General features: G+C 41.2%; 1 protein-coding gene across 4 annotated transcripts in view; it reads right to left on the reverse strand.

Annotated features, from left to right (window-relative positions):
* AP1S3 (adaptor related protein complex 1 subunit sigma 3) overlaps positions 1-20,865 on the reverse strand; it is a 58,647-nt gene that overhangs the window by 15,984 nt on the left and 21,798 nt on the right. For all 4 annotated transcript variants that reach the window (XM_059055534.2, XM_067026983.1, XM_067026985.1 and 1 more), the window contains exons 2-3: positions 2,076-2,254; positions 132-240 (exon numbers count right to left, since the gene is read on the reverse strand). In XM_059055534.2, coding sequence (XP_058911517.1) covers positions 132-240; positions 2,076-2,254 — 288 coding nt within the window. The remainder of the gene's footprint in view (positions 1-131; positions 241-2,075; positions 2,255-20,865) is intronic.

Consider the following 20,865-nt stretch of genomic DNA (forward strand, 5'->3'; position numbering starts at 1 on the left):
CTTGCATTCTGATCCTGCAAATGCAGTTCATATTTTAGACTTGAGAAAGAGAAGGAATGTGAAAACAGACAGAACTGACGTCAGGGCTGGGGTGGAGACTGACTCATTCCAGAGACCAGGACACCACTTACATTTCCAAAGTATTTGTCCAGCAACTCCACGTAACGATGCACAATCTCTAGTGTCAAGAGCTCATTGTCCTGATTTTCTACTGCACAGCAAAAATACAAACTAGCATACCTTGAAAAGAAAAGAAGGTGATAAAATATGGTGACACGTTACACAACCTGAAGATGGTGTTTTCCATGAATGTGCAGTTACCGCTTCCTCTCCAGGGACGCTTCCTGTCCACATCCAAGAGGAAAATCATTATTCATCATATCCAATATCCTCCCAACATGTAAAATAGAATACGTAAAAAATATGGTGGGGATTGGGTTATTTCTGTTAATTATGTGAAAGGTCCTCAAAACTTTACCTTGAGGAGCTGTGATCAGGGGACAGAGTCCTTTGACCCACGGTAATCAGGGTGCCTGTTCATGGCCCGCCCTGGATTGTGAATTGTCCTTTCTAAACTCCAGAGCCCTGACCAAGTGGCCCAGCGGCCCACGTGCCCACCCTCTTACTTCACACCGTACTGCAGTGTGTCCTCCATCCTCAGCTTATCAAGTCCTCCCCTGCCATGTGTGCTTCTTCTACCTAAAATACTCCTCCTCACCCCATACATGTGGCTCACTCCTACTTCTCCTGTAGCTCTGAGCTTGGATGTCCTTTCCTCCAGGAAATCTCTGTCCTCTCTGACTGCACTGGATGCCCCTGCTATGCATTCCTGTGCCTCCCCCTCAGAGCATCCGGAGCTCTTCATTCCGTATTTCATGGCCTGTTTCTCCCCCGCTAAATCAATGGCTTCCCAAAGGCAGGTACTGAGTCTGCATTGTTCACCGTTGTTTACCCAGTAGTTATAGATATCTGTTGAGAGAACTGCTGAAGCCTATTCTTCATGTAATGGTTTAAATCACAATTGAACCCCAAGTTGTAGAAACCAGGCAGAGAGTAGGGACAAGCCTTTTGTCAGCAAGCATTTCCTGGGACTCTGTCTTTCTATCTCTGGGATGCTTATTACTATAAGAGGCCTTGGCTGACGTCTCCCACGATGCTAGTACGAAAAGTTTTGACCTTGGGCCCAGCAAGAGAAGCTTGGTCCAGGCACTTCCTGGTAATTGACTCCATTGAATACAGCATTTGATGTTACCTCTGTCTTTCCCCTTCCAGTTTTATAAACACACGTTGTGAGAGCCTTTCTAATGTGTGTTTTCCCTCTGAAAGTTGCAGGATGATGTTGGAGGCAGGGTCAGATCGGCTGTGTCCTGGTCCTGGTTTAGGCATCAGTTATCTGGGTCTTTATGAGCAAAATGACTTTACCTCTCAGGGCCTCAGTTTCCTCACCTAGAAATTGAGGTCCCTTTCTAGTGTGGTCTTGCCATGGCAAGTAGGTACAGTAAAGAGAGGATCTACCGTCTTTAAAGTCAGAAAAATCTGGATTTGAATCCTGGCTCTGCTGATTACCACTCAATTACTGTGACTGGGGACTAATTAAACTCTCTGCGGCTTCAGTCTCCTCATCTGCAAACGTGAATAATAAAGAGCTGCCCATCTCTCTATCATGTTAACCTTTTTTCTATAGCATTTGTTACTAACTGAAACTGTTTTGTTTGCTTAACAGACGAATAAGTTCCAAGAGAGCAGGAATGTTCTGTGTCTTGTTTGCTACTGTATGCACAGTCATTACAACAGTGCTGGAAATACAATAGATGCTCGTAATTTCTTGAATGCATGTGTGCATTATCAACACATAAATTAAGTATCCAGAATAAGTATCTAGAATCCATCCTGGCATATGGAAAGCCTTTCAATAAATGAGAGTTCTCTTCTATTTAGTCTACTGGTACAAACATTTGGGCTCCAGCCTTCAAAGATTTCAGTAAATGACAGAATTGGTGTTGCAATCTAAAATGCTCAGGACTAAACAAACCAAATAGCAATAAGAAATTCAGTTCTCACGAAGTTACTCACACCTTTTATAAACAAGTTTTAGCTCCTTCCAGTCAACAAAACTGCTTGTCCTCTGACCACGAGAGAGAATAATCTGAACAATTTCCCGGGTGATCTTTTTCCTTTCCTTGTCAGGGAGAGTAGTGTACCACTTCTGCAGCCGTAATTTCCCTTGTCGACTGAAGAGCAATATGAAATGAATCTAGAACAAATAAAGGAGAGAAAAAAACAGAATTTGGTCAGCCAAATCATTCTACATAGATATTAAAATACAGCAGCAGGGTTTACAAAGGATTATTCTGAACAGAGTAAAAAAATAATTACCAGCATGAAAACTATCCCATTTGACAATCACATTTAACCCAAAATGAACAAAGAAATGTACACACCACAAACATAGCTTATTTATACTATAAGAGAGGGATAAGTTTTCTTTTACGAGTCACAAACTCATAGTGAGAAAAAATATATCAAGGCAGAATAGAACTCTTTTGAGAAAATATTAAATTCTTCCTTCACAAGCCAAAAAAAAAGTTAAAAACAGTAGAAGGGTTTACTTTAAAAATTATACTGTTGCTTCATATCACAAGTATAGAAACCAAATGATAATATAGACACAAAGAAGAGAAGTAAGGGAAGGAAATAAGGATGAAGCAAGGGGGAAAAGTGAGAAAACTAGAAGGGGACCATATTCTAATTTTTTAAATAAAAATTATATATATATTTAAGGTGTACAACATGGTGATTTGGTATACATATACATGGTGAAGTGATTACTATAGTCAAGCTAATTAACATATTATCTCCTCACACAGTTCTCAGTTTCTGTGTATGATGACAGCACCTGAAATATACTCTCTTAGCAAATTTCCTGTATTTAATATAGTACCATAAACTATAGTTAGCATGCTGTATACCAGATCTCTAGATTTATTCATCTTACATAACTACAACTTTGTTCCCATTGACCAACATCTCCCCATTTCTCCCACCTCCCCATCCCTTGAAACCACTGTTCTACTCTCTGCTTCTGTGAGTTTGATGTTTTTAGATTCCACATATAAGTAAGATCATGTAGTATCTGTCTTTCTGTGCCTGTCTTATTTCATTTAGCATGATGTCTTCTAGGTTCATCCACGTTGCTACAAATTACAGGATTTCCTTCTTTTTAAGGCTGAATAATATTCCATTGTATGTGTATGTACATATGTATACACATACACACAGCATACTTTCTTTATCCATTCATCTGTCAATGGACACTTAGGTTGATTACATGTCTTAGCTATTGTGAATAACACTGCAATGAGCATGGGAGTGCAGATATCCCTTTGAGAAACTGATTTCATTTCCTTTGGAAATATACCCAGAAGTAAGATTTCCCTTGGAAATCTTACTATCATATGGTATTGATTAAAAAGTACTATCATATGGTATATGTACCATCATATGGTATTGCTATTTTTTAATTGTACTATCATATGGTATTGCTATTTTTTAATTGTTTGAGGGACCTCCATACTATTTTCCATAATGGCTGTCCCAATTTACATTCCCACAAACAGTGTGCAAGGGTTCCCTTTTCTTCACACCTTCACCAACACTTCTTATCTCCTACCTTTTTGATAATAGCCATTCTAACAGGTATAAGATGATGTCTCATTGTGGTTTTCATTGGCATTTCCCTGATGATTAGTGATATTGAGCATATTTTCATATACCCGTTGGCCATTGGTATGTCTCCTTTGGAGATATGTCTATTCAGGTCTTTTGCCCATTTTTTAAAAATTGGATAATTTGTTTTCTTGCTATTGACTTGTTTGAATTCCTTATACATTTTGGGTATTACCCCTTAAACAGATGTATGGTTTGCAAAAACTTTCTTCTATTCCATAAGTTGTCTCTTTACTTTGTTGTCTCCTTTGCTGTGCAGAGGCTTTTTAGTTTGATGCAATCCCATTTGTCTATTTTTGCTTTTGTTGCTTGTGCTTCTAGAGTCGTATCCAAAATATCATTGCCCATATCAACGTCAATGTCAATATCAACGTCAAGAAGCGTTTTCCATAGGTTTTCTTCTAATAGTTTTACAGTTTCAGGCCTTACATTTAAGTCTTTAATCATTCTAAGTTGATTTTTGTACGTGAAGTGAGATAATGGTCCAATTTCATTCTTCTGTGTGTGGATGTTAGTTTTCCCAACACCATTTATTAAAGAGACTATCCTTGTCCCATCGGGCACTCTTGGCACCTTTCTCAAAGTTCAAACTCAGTCTCAAATGAAAGCTCTTTACTCCACTTTGTGGGTTACTTGGCTGAGAGTTTTAGAGTCAACCATCTCAAGATACAGTTTGGCATCACAATAAATGTTTACAATTTAAAAAGTGTGGTGACCACATTAGGAAGAAACCTGATTTTATTTTCAATTAAGTTTCAAAGTGTGTATTTGAAATGCACATTCCTATTTCAATGAATTCTGAAAGCTTTAAATGAATAGAAGACACTGTAGAAATTTACCGTGGAGCCTGGGAGGTATGGAAGATTTGTTTTTCAGAAATTGTCAGATGGTCCGATCTTTATTTTATGAGATTAAGTTTTCTCAATCCACAGTATGAGAAGATCAAGTTTAGAATCCTAATTTATTCTGTTGCGTGTTTGTTTTGTTTTTAAAAAAATAAAATTCATTATTGAGGTTAATTGTGTCATGGAGGGAACAATATATACTAGGAGCCAAAATAATTAAAATTTTAAAACTTTCTACAAATAAAATATTCACCTCTTTTTATTAAAGAGATTTGGCTCTGAATGTCACAGCACAAATCATATAAACTCAGTAGGTGGATATATCCAAAGACCAACAGAAACCAGGCTCTTTCCTCAGAGCATCCCCTACCCCAACCTATAGAATTTGAGGTCTTCTTAATAAACTATATTCTTCCTTAGAAAGGAAACATCTGTTAATAAGGACTTGAAAACCAAGACATGGCAAGTGAAAAGAAAGCAAGTTAAAAAGCCCTACTCAACTAGCAACTTTAAGAAAAATCACCCTCAGTCTGGAATTTTAAGCATCTGCTTAGAACAGAGCATTTTCTCAAATACACATTTCACTATCAGCACAGGTATAGATAATTCAATAATGAAACACAGCTACCGCTTTCTAAGAATCATATTGAGAAAGGTATTTTTTGCTTCCAAGAAGAGATCATCATAAAAGTGCCATTCTAAAAGTACACAATTGAATGGGAATAGAATAATAAAACCTCAGGATCTTGAGAACAAGGTTCAGCTTTGGATTATCACCAGTGGCTAAGACTATTCAATCCTATTTCTATTGACTGGTCATACCTTTGCTAGAGAAATGAAATCCACACATTTTCTTGGTGTTTACTTTGCATTTCCTGTCAGCAAATTTTCTTCTTCACATCTAACCTAAATCTTTTCTGTTACTATTTAAACCGGTTTTCCCTGATTTTATCCACAGAGCACATTGAAAGACAATATATCACTACCCTCGAAATAATAACAAACTCTTCAAATACTCGAAGACAGACTTTAAAGCGTACCTGGAGTCCTTTCCTTCCGGAAGAAATTACCCTGGTTTCATGTTCTTATTGGTTCTATTATCAGATTTCAAAACCATCATTGTTACAGAGGATTGTTACAATCCTCCAGGATTACTTCATAGATAAATGTCGCTTTTAATTTATGGAGCTCAGATCAAGGAGCTCCAGTGAGTGGCTGGAACTATTGCTGAGTTTAATTATGGATTACTTTCTATTTCTTCTATTGCAACTTTCTCTCAAGATCAAGTGCCTGCCTTCTTAAACGGCTCAAGAAGGTAGAAAATAAACAAATAACTCGTTTTCATTCTAACAATGAATTCAAAGAGAAAGGATGATCAGGAACGTAATACACACATCCATAAAGGGATTTAAAATATAAAAATGTGTTTCAAATTCAAAAGAAGTAACAAATAGGTTCAAGTTTATCCAATAATTGCATTGCAGAAGACAGTGTTGACAGATTTATATCATCCTCTCAAGTTCTGCTCTGAGGGAGAAGTAGTGTCGCGCTCCTGTTGTGTCTGGTGTCTGTTGCCTCTGCAGAGCTAACAGGGTAGCATGAGAAAACTGGCGGAATGAATTGTAGTGATTCACAGGAGTTCATCACCTCATGTAATTAATTGTATCCAATTTATCAGTTTAGTCATTCGAGGCATATTTGGATAATATGTTTCAAGAGGTTAATCAAATACCATTTTTGATTAGCATTAGCCTGAGAGTATGAGAAAAAAGGCAATTGGGAGGGTTTGGGTTTTTTTTCCCGATATTTACAAAGAGCCAACTTCAACTCAAGTTGATGTCATAAACACACTTCAACTGACTTCAGAACACCCAGGCATTTTGTTTCAATAATAGTGCTGGCAAGAAAGAAATAATGGAGAGGCTGATTGGTAATCCTCTTCTGGGAAATGCCAACTCCAGAAACAACCATAACATCCCACGAATTGTGACGAGCAAGGCTGACTTCTTACATTTGGCCCAATCCAGCCTTGGGTAGGCATCTGATTTCACTGAGATCTCCCCTCCCTCATTCAAGGTTAACCTGAGACAATAGCAGAGGAAACAATCACATTGGCAGCTGAATTCATTGTATTTTAGAGACCTTAGAGCACAGATCATTTATTCACTCAACGCATATCTACTGAGTGCCTACTCTATGCACTATGAATCTACGACATAAAACTTGGTTCTTAAGAAAAAAAAAAAACTTGGTTCTTTACCTTGAAGCGCTTTTAATCGTGATAAAGAATACAAAAAAAAAAAAACAACCCCAAAGTAAACATATTGAATTAAACTACAGGGCTTTATCTCCTCTACCTCCCAAAATACCATTAAAATGACAATGGTAGAATTTTCTTAAATGCATTAAACCTCAAAGACTAGGAGAATGACAGGGGATGTGATAGCAGCCAAGAGATTTCAACAGATCTTTGGAAGATGGAAGGAGACAGAAGAGTGATAACTAACTTAGTAGCAAAATAAGGAAAATCGTAGCTTAAGAGGCAGATTACAAAGACAAACCAGCCAACTCTCCCAGAGAAAGCCTGAGGGCAGCACTTGTGGGTACCATGGCTCCAAAAACTTCTAAAAACAGGGACACTGGCCAAAGGTCTACCTACAGAGTGGCTGTCATGGACCACCTGGGGCACCTGCAGGGTTTTACAGCTAAGTGAGAACACTCACGCATGTGTGCGCGCGTAGCACACGTGCACATACACACGCTCCTCAGTAAGTTCCCGGCTGCTTTATTCCAGGGCACAGAAATTCAGTGGAGGTCATGCAGTTGAAGCACCTCTCAGGTCGGTCTCCTCTGGCCCCCAGTCCGTAATGGATAGCAAGCAGCTGCCAGCGATGACCGGAACAAGGCACGGTTTACTCAACCTGAGAAGCTCAAATTTGTGCAATGCCATATTTCTTCTCTACTTAAGGCTCTCAGAGACCTTACACAAGCAACCTATGCCTGGAAGAAGAAATATTTAGAGACACCTGCCACCCTCCTGGATCTTAAACGTAACTCAGAGCCTGCAAAGCTATATATGTATCTTCACTAAGAGAGAAACATGTTCCTGCACCTCTACCACCAACTTTGTTGCATAAAAAACCCATCTCCTCATCAGGAAATGGAATGACTCCTCCCTGCAGACACCAAATGGCAGAGAAAAGACCTCTACGTGCTAACAATGGAGCTTTCCAGGCCACCTGACTATGCCCTCAGAACTGCCTATTAGCATCTTAGCACCCACTTTTTTTTTTTTTTTTTTTTTTTTTTTTTGCGGTATGCGGGCCTCTCACTGCTGTGGCCTCTCCCGCTGCGGAGCACAGGCTCCGGACGCACAGGCCCAGCGGCCATGGCTCACAGGCTTAGTTGCTCCGCGGCATGTGGGATCTTCCCGGACCAGGGCACGAACCCGTGTCTCCTGCATTGGCAGGCGGATTCTCAACCACTGCGCCACCAGGGAAGCCCAGCACCCACTTTTAAATATGAGCAGAGGCCAAGGATTACCAGACATTTGAGAATAGTCTCTAATGTCAAAGAAAGAAACTGAAAAAAGCAAAGAGAAAAAGAGTAAGCACCGGATACAGTAAGAAAGCATGGAGCAGGACAAACTGTTACATATACACACCCATATACACACACACACCCATACACACACACACACACATACACACACACACACACACACACATACACACACCGCACCCATATACACACACTCATATACACACACACATACACACACCCATACACACACACCCATATACACACACCCATACACACACACCCATATACACACAACCATATACACACACACACCCATATACACACACCCATAACACACACACATATACACACACACACATACACACACACACACACACAAACCCATATACACAAACAAACACACCCATATACACACAGACACACACGAACATGAATATGCTCAGAGTTCAAAGAAGATGGAGCTCCTATATCAATAAAACAAAAACAGCATTCTATTGGGGAAAAAAGAGAGAAAACTCTTGCAAATTAAAAGTATGGTAACCAAAATAAAGTCAGAGGATTCTCCAAGAGATCGGAACAAACAGAAAAACAGATGGAAAATTAGAGGAAAAATTAAAACTATTAAGGGGTCAACCCAGAAGGTGCAAAATCCAGAGAGTTACAACAGAGATAATGGAGAGAAAGAACTAAGGGTTTGATTGCCACAACTAAGGAGCCCACCTGCTGCAACGAAGGAGCCCAAGTGCCACAACTAAGGAGTCCACCTGCCACAATTAAGACCCAGCACAACCAAATAAATAAAAATTTTAAAAAACAAAACAAAACAAAAGAGCATTGGACGCCTCACCTGCATTTGTTGGAAGACCACACGCCTACACCCAACCAAATTATCAATCGAGTGAAAGAGCGGAAGTGACCTTTGAATTTTCACCAGCGCAAAGACTAAAAGTAAAGAGAGAATAATAAAGAAATTTGCACTCTGTATATCTTTCTTAGGAAGCCACTGTAAGACATCTCTGAGCAAAGAGTAGAAAAGAGTTAGATATGGTTACCTAGGGCACAGGGAACCCAAAGCAAAATGATGCTGAAAGGAAAGGCCAGAGTGACAGCCACATATCAGACCAAGAAAGCAACCATTCCAGAGGGAAGTGGTGGAGGCTGGAGGAGGGGTAGGGGAAGGGAGAAATAGAGTTTATTGATCATTTCATTTCTTTTTGCAGTTGGAAAAATATTGATGGCCATCTGAAAGATCTGCTAGTGCATTGGTGGGAAAAAACAGGGATAGATACATAGAAAACCAGGCCAGTGGAAAAAATATTTATAAACTCCAGAAAAAGAAATGATACAAGCAAGAAATCATCATCCTTAAAACTACTTTGGGAGAAAGAGAAGTGAGGAAACATGCGTGTGAGAAGGAAGTGAGTGCCCAATTACCGTGACAGGAAGGCAGGAGACAGTGTAAAGAATTAGGAGCAGAAAACTGCCAGCATAAGTATATTATTTAGAAATATAGATATAACTACCCAAAGAAAAACTGCAGTTATTGAAAGTAATTACCTCTAGGAGAAGAACATGGTAAAAGAAAAGACTTGCTGTGTTTCATTGTAGATTATATGTCTGTTTGATTTTTTTAAACTATGTACCTCTATTACTTGGATTTAAAAATTTTTTAAGGAATTAAAAATAAATAAATAAGGGATGGTGGAATGCCTATATTTGACAGTGACATTAAAAGCATATTCTGAGGGACTTCCCTAGTGGCACAGTGGTTAAGAATCCACCTGCCAATGCCGGGGACACGGGTTCAATCCCTGGTCCGGGAAGATCCCACATGCCACAGAGCAACTAAGCCAGTGTGCCACAGCTCCTGAAGCCCGTGTACCTAGAGCCCATGCTCCACAACAAGAGAAGCCACCGCAGTGAGAAGCCTGCACACCGCAACGAGGAGTAGTCCCTGCTCACTGCAACTAGAGAAAGCCCGCGGGCAGCAAGGAGGACCCAATGCACCCAAAAATAAATAAATAGAAATAAAAGATAAATTTATTAAAAAAAAACATATTCTGAGATATTTTCCCTTCTCCCTCCTAATATTAAACTCTGAAATTTAGAGGGGAAAATCCTTAAATACATTAACTATTCTAAACTATCAGTTATGAGCTCTCATTTGATTTTATGAGGCAGTTTTATTTTTCAACCTGTACCAGTTCATGAATAAGAGTGTCATTTAGTTTACTAGCTTCCAGGTGGAATAATACAATTTATGTCCTGATTTTACTTCAAGCAAATAACATTTGACCAGAATTTTACTGTTCCTAATATAATTTTTAGAAAGAGAGGATGGATTAAAAAGTTTTTGCAGATCCTGTACCTATCCTTCATGTACTAACAATTCACTATACATCCTCCTTAGCTTTCACCTGTGCAGCAAAGACGTTCACCTCTGAAACTTCTTTTCATACCATGGGTTTCTCAATTCCCTTATCATTTTGCATGCTTCTTCTTGGATCATGTCTAACTCCACTTTTTGCTCATAACAGGGACTTAGTAAATATTGGTGGAAGTGTTGAATTTGGAGAAACGGCAACTAGCCCTGCATTAATATTCTGAGCAGAGAACTGGGTTTTCTATAAGAGTTAGAGAACACTGTGGTTTGGGGTTTTATTGGGATCATATGCTTGTAACTGGGATTACTTTTCTCCAGATGCAATAAACTCAACTCTCACTTGTATTTGCCAGATCTTCTGGCAGCTTATCCTCTCTGCTCTCCGGCTTAACAGTTAGTTCTCTGGCCAGAAGAGCTTAATAGCATTTAAAAACCAAGAGCTCCAGCTGCCCTATTCTCTCTGCTAGATCAGTTGTAAATAATGTTACCCACAACTGGTCTGGGCACTCGTTCCTTCAGGGTCCCACGGTTTATACTTGCACGTAGGAACGATCCCTTTAACAATTAGCCTGATTTCCCTCCTCTAAGCCTGCTCTGAAAGCGACAAGACCAACCCTCCAAGGCTGCTGCCTCTCATGCATCTCCCTTTGGTCGGAACCCCTATCAGAGGGGTTTCGGGAATGTAGAAAGAAAGGATATCCACTGCTTCTTCACCAGCCTCATGTATTCACCTTCTCATTGGGCTCCAGTTCCCTCTTCCACAAGCCAAGTTTCCTTCTCTCTAAAAACGTCATTTGGGGCTTCCCTGGTGGCGCAGTGGTTGGGAGTCCGCCTGCCGATGCAGGGGGCACGGGTTCATGCCCCGGTCCGGGAGGATCCCACGTGCCGCGGAGCGGCTGGGCCCGTGAGCCATGGCCGCTGAGCCTGCGCGTCCGGAGCCTGTGCTCCGCAACGGGAGAGGCCACAACAGTGAGAGGCCCGCGTACCGCAAAAAAAAAAAAAAAAAAAAAAAAAAAAAAGTCATTTGCTTAAGCTTCTAGTGATCTACCTTTATTATAGATGTTACCAGCATGCCCCAGGGGGAAATAAGAAGACGATGTCAGACCACAAAGTTTCCCAGAAGTCATTTACTCGTGTTCTTAGGACAAAGGTTCATTGCCAACTGGCTAGACCTCTAACTTAGTGCCCCTTTGAGACAAACTAGTTACATGCTGGAATTTGTTTTTTTTTTTGCCATACCACACGGCTTACAGGATCTTAGTTCCCCAACCAGGGATTGAAACCAGGCCGCTGGCAGTGAAAGAACTGAATCCTAACCACTGGATCACCAGGGAGTTCCCTGGAAATTTAAATTTTAGTGGTTTTTTTGTTTGTTTGGTTGGTTGGTTTCTTTTGCGGTACGCGGGCCTCTCACTGCTGTGGCCTCTCCCGTTGCGGAGCACAGGCTCCGGACGCGCAGGCGCAGCGGCCGTGGCTCACGGGCCCAGCCGCTCCGCGGCATGTGGGATCTTCCCGGACCGGGGCACGAACCCGTGTCCCCTGCATCGGCAGGCAGAGTCCCAACCACTGCGCCACCAGGGAAGCCCTAAATTTTAGTTTTTGCAAGCTCATTATATGCCACCCAGTCCAAATGGCGTACCTCCACCGCTGTTTCAGATTTGATCCAGGACATGCTGTGCATTTACCACTAGGCCAACCCAAATTGGATTCAGGACATGAAGGGAATTTACCACTAGGCCAGGCCTTGGCCAGGGCAGGGGGGCAGTAGAGCAGGTTGGTTGTTAAGTGGGAAGGCTCTGGTGAGAGGCAGCTTGAGAGTTTGCATTTGAATGCTGGTTCTGTCATCCGTGAGCTAAGTGGACTTGGAAAAGTTACCTGACCTCTCTGGTCCTCAGTCTCCTCATCTATAAAATAGCCATGACGACAGTAATGCCATCAGTAATGTTAGTGGGATACGATGATATCACACGTCTACCTTTCAGTGCGGAACCTAGCACAGAGTAAGCTCTCAATAAATACTTACTATGGCTAATGAATCGTCCAGGAGTCGGCCCAGCCCATTTACAATCCCATTTATCTTTACTGAGGCAAGCAAAAACTTCCCTGCTTCCACCTTTGGAATCACTCCATGTCTACCCCATCACTTTGCCACTAATTGGCCCCCACATTCTGACGGAAAGTGTCTGCGACAGCCATTTCATAGGTACCCAGAAAGGCATTCTGCTGTTTCTTTGGATAATGAACCATCCAATTTCGAGCTGGGTTGCTACCTTGCCTTCTCAGTCACTCTGTCTCATCAACCACCTTCTCAATGCTTAAATAAGGAGTTTAGTCCAGAGATAGCTCAACCGTGCAGGCACTCCTCCTTTACGGTTCCTTTCTTTCTTCGGACGGCTGACCAGTGGTATTCTGATCATGTATTTGTTAATTCTCTCCAAGTTCCCTGTAAGGTGTTTACCTGGGGGTTCCTCATTTTTCCACTTGTGTGTCTGTGCACGGCTCTAGTTTCTTTTTCTATATTGAGGGACAACAGGTGTTCAGCTTTTTCACCTTCCCTCCCGACTCTTCGTTTAAACTGCATCACACTTTCCCCACGAGTTTCTCTTTCACGGGGCGACAGGGCTCGGTGGGAATTCCAGGGCAGGTGGGGCACTGAATCAGCTGTCAGCTCCCCTCTCTGGGCCTTATCGCCTCCTCTAAGAAACAGGAGAGCAGGGTCACGTATTCAAATACCCTTCACAGGCTGGGCAGAGGCAGGCAACATTTTCAATGAGGGTTAAGGGTTCCGTATTCAAAAGGGGTGGAAGACACAAAGTCAAACTGTAAATCGCTAGTTCCGACTGAAAGGACAGCCTCAACTCAGCCATAGGAAGGTATTGCCAAGAAAAACATTCAGCCAGGATTGCCGGGCCTTCAGATTTCTTTTTTATTTTTCCAGAAGAAGCCTGAAACCTGGATGATTATGTGAAATACTGGGATTGTTTTAATATTGGCAATTAATAGGAATAATGATAACAAATCCCTGTGCAAGACAAACAAAGCACACTGTGAGTGGCTGTGGTCTGTGAGCTGCATTTGGGCTGCAGGCCTCATTTGAAACTGCTGAATTAAATGTAACAGCTTAAGCGCCTTATTTCACGAATGCCGTTCTACAGCTTTATTGCGCTCAACAGATTTCCCCTTTTTTTGTGGTTTCTGAATCTGCCTGTTTGAGAAAGTGGCCCTCAGACCCCAGAACCTTGCTTCCACCTCTCAGCATAATATTATTGTTGAAACTATTCTCAGATCAGTGTCTCCTGTTAACTCTTATTCATCAAAATTTTTAACTTTTTTTTTTTCCCTCAAGATTTCCACCTCAGGTTTCTGCTTCCACAATACAGGAAGAGAAAATGTATATAGAGAAGTAAAATCTACACAATCTCGGGATCTCATTTTTGGCTTATTATGTCCCTGAGATAAAATGTTGAAAAGCTGCCACATCGGCCAGTGTGTTTCAAATCCTTTCCCAGTCCTTGCACACCATCTGGTGGCAGAACTCTCTATTTATTAACAAGTGAAATGCTCAGTGAAGAAGGAAAATTAGGTGAATTGGGTGAAGAAGAAAGAGTTAGGAAGAGTAGAGTAAGGGGGGCAGCAAGAGAAAAAAAAAAAAAAGGAAATGAGATGGAAACAGAAGTCATGAGTAAGCCACAAATTAAAAAGTCAACTGCTGAGAATTAGCTCAAGGCCATTGATGTAAAAGCTTTAAAGATGTTTCTAAAATTGTCTGTTATCAATCTGTTCGTACTGCACAGTAATGTTTATTGGAAGAAAGGAAGGAAGGTAAGAAAGAAGGATGGAGAGATGGATAGTTATACAAAAAGGACAGAATAAGCAGCCTGGTAGGGGTTGAAGTGCATCACCCAAAGATTCATATGGTGACATGCTTCCTAACTCCAGCACCTCAGAATGTGACCTTGGTCACTGCAGATGTAATAAGTTAAGATGAGCTCATACTACAGTAGGGTGGGCCCCTAATTCAATATGACGGGTGTCATTATACAAAAGGGAAATTTGGACAAGACATGCACACAGAAAGAACACCATGTGAAGATAAAGGCAGATCGAAGTGATGCAGCAGAAGTCAAGGAACACCAAAGATTGACAGCAAAGCACCAGAAGCTAGAAGAAAAGCATGGAACAGACTGTCTCTCAGAATTCTCAGAAGGAATCAGCCCTGCTGAAACTTGATTTTGGACTTCCAGCCTCCACAACTGTGAAACTATACATTTCTATTGTTTAAGCCGCTCCGTGTGTGATACTTTGTTACAACAGCCCTGATATACAGCTTGTCTCTGGCTGTCCTCTTTTTTTAATCTCAAAATCACCACCATTGTTTTCTGTCATTACAATTCAATACCATAAAACTAAATCATCGGGACTTCGCTGGTGAGGCAGGGGTTAAGAATCCGCCTGCCAATGCCAGGGACACGGGTTCGAGCCCTGGCCTGGGAAGATCCCACAGGCTGCGTCGTAACTAAGCCCGTGCGCCACAACTACCGAGCCTGTGCTCTAAAGCCCGCGAGCCACAACTACTGAAGCCCGCGTGCCTAGAGCCCATGCTCTGCAACAAGAGAAGCCACTGCAATGAGAAGTCCGCACACCATAACGAAGAGTAACCCCCGCTCGCCGCAACTAGAGAAAGCCTGCGTGCAGCAACGAACACCCAACGCAGCCAAAAATAAATAAATTTATTTTTTTTTTAAAAAAAAAGATCATCTCAATAGACGCAGAAGGGGGTTTTTAAAAGAATCATCTGCATTCCAGAGATAAAGTCAGCAGATTCCATTCAACTTAGCAAATATTTATTCAGCGTCTACCCTAGTGAGGTATTTAAAATGAAATAACCACTCATTGCTGGACTCACAAAATGCTAATAACATTAGAAAGGACAGCAGAGCTGATTTGGTGCAAACCTCATCTTAAGACAGAGAGCTGGGGCTTCCCTGGTGGCGCAGTGGTTGAGAGTCCGCCCGCCGATGCAGGGCACACGGGTTCGTGCCCCGGTCCGGGAAGATCCCACATGCCGCGGAGCGGCTGGGCCCGTGAGCCATGGCCACTGAGCCTGCGCGTCCGGAGCCTGTGCTCCGCAACGGCAGAGGCTGCAGCAGTGAGAGGCCCGCGTACCGCAAAAAAAAAAAAAAAAAAAAAAAAAAAGACAGAGAGCTGGTGACTTGACCCTGAGTTGGGTAGTTAGCAAGTGGCAGAGTTAAGATGATCTCCTGCCTCCCAGCCCAAGGCTCTTTGCACTTGGCACCTCAAACCACTTTTTTCCGGCAAAGCTAATTAACTACTACTTTTTTTTCCCATTTATGCAAATAGTTACAATAGGCAAGTCTTATGCTAATCCCAGAGACCTACTTACAACGACTGGCATGTGTTGAACACGTGCCAACACCATGCTGAGCACATTACATGCAGTACCTCATTTAAGCCTCATTAAAACTGTAAGATGTAGATACTATTATTACCCTCATTTGATTGGTAAGGAAACTGGGTCCCAGCAAAGTTAAGTACCTTGCTCTGAGTTAATCAGCAAGAAGGTTCCAGAGGTGGGCTTTGATTCTGGAGCCCACTTTTTAAATTGCTCTGCAACATCACCTCGTGGGGAGACAGCACAGGTACAGACAGGCACCAATGAGGCTGGATTGACCCACTTCTAAAGTCAATATGATACTGACCATCTTTATAACTAGAAGGTAGTCCTTGAAGCTCTCCCTGCCCTATCCAATACCAAGAGCTTCTGTAACAATTTTTTAAATGAGCAGGAAGGGCCAAAAGGTCTGTACTTATAGAAATCAAAATAAGAGAAATAAATATTCAACTGAAGATAATAATGACATTAGCACTGAATCACTCTGAGTCACTACTATTAAACATATCGCAGCAGTGACATCAAGATGGGTAGAGAAAGTATTAAGCGAAGTTTATTGGACTGGAAACTTTTTGCTAGCAGAGAAAGATCATCTAAAGCCATCTATGTGGTTTAGCTAGATCCAACATGGGCCCATATTGCTTCTCATATAAATGGGAGCAATGAGGAACTTGAACTTGGGAAAAATTTGCATGGATAGCTCTACTCAGGGTCTCTAATATTATTGAGAGGGAAGGCCATTACTTCCTTTGAGGTGATAACTAAAATAGGGCCTGTATTGGTAGGGAAGTCCCTGTACCTGACAGAAATGGGGTAGGAGGCAGGGAGGAGGATGGCAAGAAAAGAGAGGAAGAAGGTACAGCTGCTGCCTGCTGGACTTGCTTTCTTATTGCAAATGCATAGAAATGTACCTTTCTTCCCTTCTTTCCTTCTTTCACGTATTCATTCAGCAAGTATGTACTGAATATCTACCATGTGCCAGGTACTGTGTCAAGAGATGAGGATGCCACCAAGAGCAGAACAGAAAAGTTCCTACCCTCACGGGGCACACCGTCTAACAGAGGGAGACGGACAACTAAACGGTATGAATTCTATCCGAGCCTGATGCGTTAAAGCACAAGTAGCACAAAGAGCTATGGGAAAATAACATAACCTTGTCTAACGGTCAGGGAGCCTTTGGGGAAGTGACATTCAAGGTAGGATCTGGAAGATGAAGAGGATCAGCCAAATGGAAGCAGGGAAAGGAAAGGGTAGAGCTAAGTAAGAATGACCAGTCAGAGGGAACGATGGACAGGAGAGCCACAAGAAGGAAAGGCTATGGCATCTTCTGCCAACTGAGGACAGCACATATGGCTGGTTGACTGGAGAGGAAGAGAGGGGAGAAATGGCACAGGAGAGATGGCACAGGCAAACGGAAGGAGGGCCTTGTAAGCCAGGGTAAGGAGCTTGGACTTTAGTCTGAGGGAAAGGGGAATAAAGAAGCCCAAGGATGGAGTAACACATGCAATAGATGACAGCAGTGGCCTCCATCACTGTAGCAGTGAGGATGGAGAGAAGTTAAAGGAGTCGAAGCTATTTCAGTAGTAGAGCCAATGGGACTTGGTTAGCTGTGGGTGTGAGAGGGAGAGAAGGGTCAAGCATAATTCCCAAGAGTGGTAGCAAATTTTCTGAGCCAGGGAACCCAGGAAGAGCAGGAGATAAACCACCAAAGAGGAGGGGGCAGTCATGGCGGTGGCAACAGGCTTGGAGACTCAACCAGGTCACGCTTCAAGATCCTCTGGAATGTACAGACTGTTTGTTCTCCAGCAGAGGCTTAGAATAGAGTTAAGTGAGACGAACCTTTCTAAATCACTGGCTCTAATCCCATGCTTTTACATAAAGAAATTGAGGCACAGAGATGGGAAATGACTCACCAAGACCACAAAGGAAGTGAGTAAAATCAGATGTAGTATCCAGCCCACGTCCACCACCCTACAGTGCTTCTCATGAAGTAAAAGTCAAACTTTTTACCCCTTCCCATCGCCTCCCTAGAGCCAATCTGTACAACCTGGAGAGAAAGACAGCATTAGTTATATCCTGTGTTGCTTATCTACTTCTTTTTAAATTTTGGATTCACTAAAGAAGAACATTTCAAAATGTCTCAGGAAAAAAGAAACAATACTACGTCGATTGGGAGTTTCTCAGTACTTTGCAATAATGAACCACTTTCCAATAATCAACCATGTAATCAGCAATGCTTCTATGCAGGGTCCCAGTTCATGTTATTTTAACATGTAAAAAAAATTCATAGTGATTTTTGCTAGATTGTTATAGCCATTTCAAAGGTTTTCAAAATAAGGACAAATAAAAGTATTTTCTTATAAAACACAATGTAAAAATTACTAACGGTCTTTTGCCTTTTTGATTCCAGGTAATGAATCTCATTTAAAAAAAATAATTTCCAAAATCATAAATTACATTCTTAAGCACTAATGTGAACTATGTTAAAGAATAGTAGCTCTTACACAATTTTAACCAAAAAAACCACACAAATCCCAAATGCAGCAAAGACAAACTGTTTTCCTCTATTGAACCTCAGTGTCAAGTAGATTAAGAGTTTCATCAATGGTTTCAAAATGGAGCATTCTTTGAAGTGTTTAGTCCTCTCCACCATCCACACTTCTCAAAAGAAATACCTTTCTGCAATATAGATAATCCAGAAATATTTTGGAACAATTAAGCATTTTTTATAGATGAAACTGCAATAAATAAGCATCTACATCCTTGGCTATATAAACCAGTATATGCTAGAACCAAAGTAAGATGGTTTTCCAGTTATGGCAATCTACTTAATCGTGTTAAAGTCTGAACATTTCCATCAATCAAAATTTCTGTATTGGTTGATAGTTCAGACCAACCTTTTTCTATGACTACTTGAACCCTGTTTAGGGTAACTTTAAACTGCAATGATGTTATCAAATGCAAATAAACACACATCAGCAGTCAAGTTTTTTCTTCGTGTAAATCATTGGTACTCAGGGAAGACAATCCACCCCAACTCCAAGATCTATCCTCAAACAGTTCACTTATCAGTCTTCCTCTTTTAGAAAGCTAAAGCTTTATTCAAAGTTGAATGCAACCAGTTAATTTTTTTAATTTATATCCAAAGTGATCAGGAGGCACCAAAATGGCATGCAAAAATTAGAGACTGTTAGTAAGGTTTATAATGCCCCAATTTCATGGTGCAAGTTTAGTGTCACTAAATGTTACTGCTCAGCATTCCATAGGTAAGTGCTTTCACTTCATGCATTAATTGGTTTTTACCCTAATAGAATGGCACCTAGCATGAGGGTACAAGTGACAGGTCAGACTCAAAGAAAATTGTTCTTAAGAAGTCCCAGGATGGCGGGTCACTGATTATCTGGTTTGAAAATTAGGTATCCAAAAAATACTTAATAATGAGTACGATTTTCCTGACCTTTGAAAGGTGGAATGGACAGCACAAATGTGGAGTGTAAGGAGGTCTATTTAAACTTAAGTAGAATGTTGATTTTGACCCAACCTACCCTGCATCTCCCCTTTTCCATAGGCTGAATAATGGTCCTTTCACAAAAAAACAATGTGTGATGAGAGTCAGGTAAAGCTAGACATGGAGAACCTCCCAATTGACGCCTAGGTTCATGCCCCTAAATTTAGGTCCCACCCATGACTCTAGCATGACAGCAGCCAGTGGCTGAGCAGCACACATCCCAAACCCAAATTAGTGGCTGCAAATCTACGCTGCCAACATGGAGGTGGAACCACTAATTATCTCCACAATGCACTCTCAAGTGAGCATGCGTGCTTTGCCAATGCCATAATCACCTTTCTTCCAGTTTTCCAGGTCCCTGATTCCAAACTAGGGGAGGCTGGAAAAGACAAGACTCTTCTGGATCAAATGAAAGGAAGGAGAGTGTCTAAAGTAAGGATATTAATGGTAAAATTTACAAATTGCGTTTGTATGTATGTCCATCTTCAATACTGAATCTTAGGTAAAGTCTTCATTTTGCAGCAGTGTTGTAGGGAATGGGCACTTTGTTTCTAGTCAGTTGAAAACCACCTTAAACTAACAGCTAAAAGTATACAGGCGTTAAGCTCATATGTGTACAAGTCAAGTAAAACGAACCTGTGAGAAAACACTCCTGGAGAAACAAGTGAGGTAAGAATCTGCCTCTGAGTGGCTAGCAAAGAAAAGGCCAATGTTGAACAGAAACCTTTAAATCCGTCAGTGGGCATAGGAAGTAGGAAATAGTGACCATTACAGCTTTAACATATGTTGATGTACAATCTTCCAAAATACTTCTGAAGATTGTGCCTTTATATTTACAATATATGGTGCTACACTTCTGGTGTCAAGACAAAATTATTTAGTCTCAGAGTTTATTCCACTAGGTAAGTGATCCATCGGATACTTCAGATGTGTATTTAATACCATTCCAAATTACTTTAACAAATATATGCTTAATACCTCGTTGTCATTCAGAGCCACTTCTAACTTCTTATACTTCTAAAAAAAAGTATTTTGGTTTCTCACAGGCTGTTCCTTGACCTATTTTGCTTTGAAGGCTCAGAGAGGGTTTTCTCTTCCCCTTTTGCTTTACTTGTTTCACCCAAGTAGTATACATAATTGAGTTACAATTTTTTTCAGACTTTTGCAAACGATGGTGAATCTGAGGTTAAATTTGAATATTTTCTGTGCCTTCACTAGTTTGAGTACACGAGAAACCTCCATTTCTAACACTGATCAAGTACAGAATCAAATGTAACAGGAGAGTTGGTGGTACTAGGTAAAGGTTTTAACAGATGAGAGACAGAGAAAGAATGTCAAACTTTTAACTTCTAGAAAAACAAAAATAAAGACAAACTTGAGTACAAACACTAGAAAAACTGCATAGCTCTCTAGCAGGTATGCTTGCCAAGTTAAAAAGAAACCAGAC

Source organism: Kogia breviceps, chromosome 2, assembly GCF_026419965.1.
Source record: "Kogia breviceps isolate mKogBre1 chromosome 2, mKogBre1 haplotype 1, whole genome shotgun sequence".
NCBI classification, from domain to species: domain Eukaryota; kingdom Metazoa; phylum Chordata; class Mammalia; order Artiodactyla; family Physeteridae; genus Kogia; species Kogia breviceps.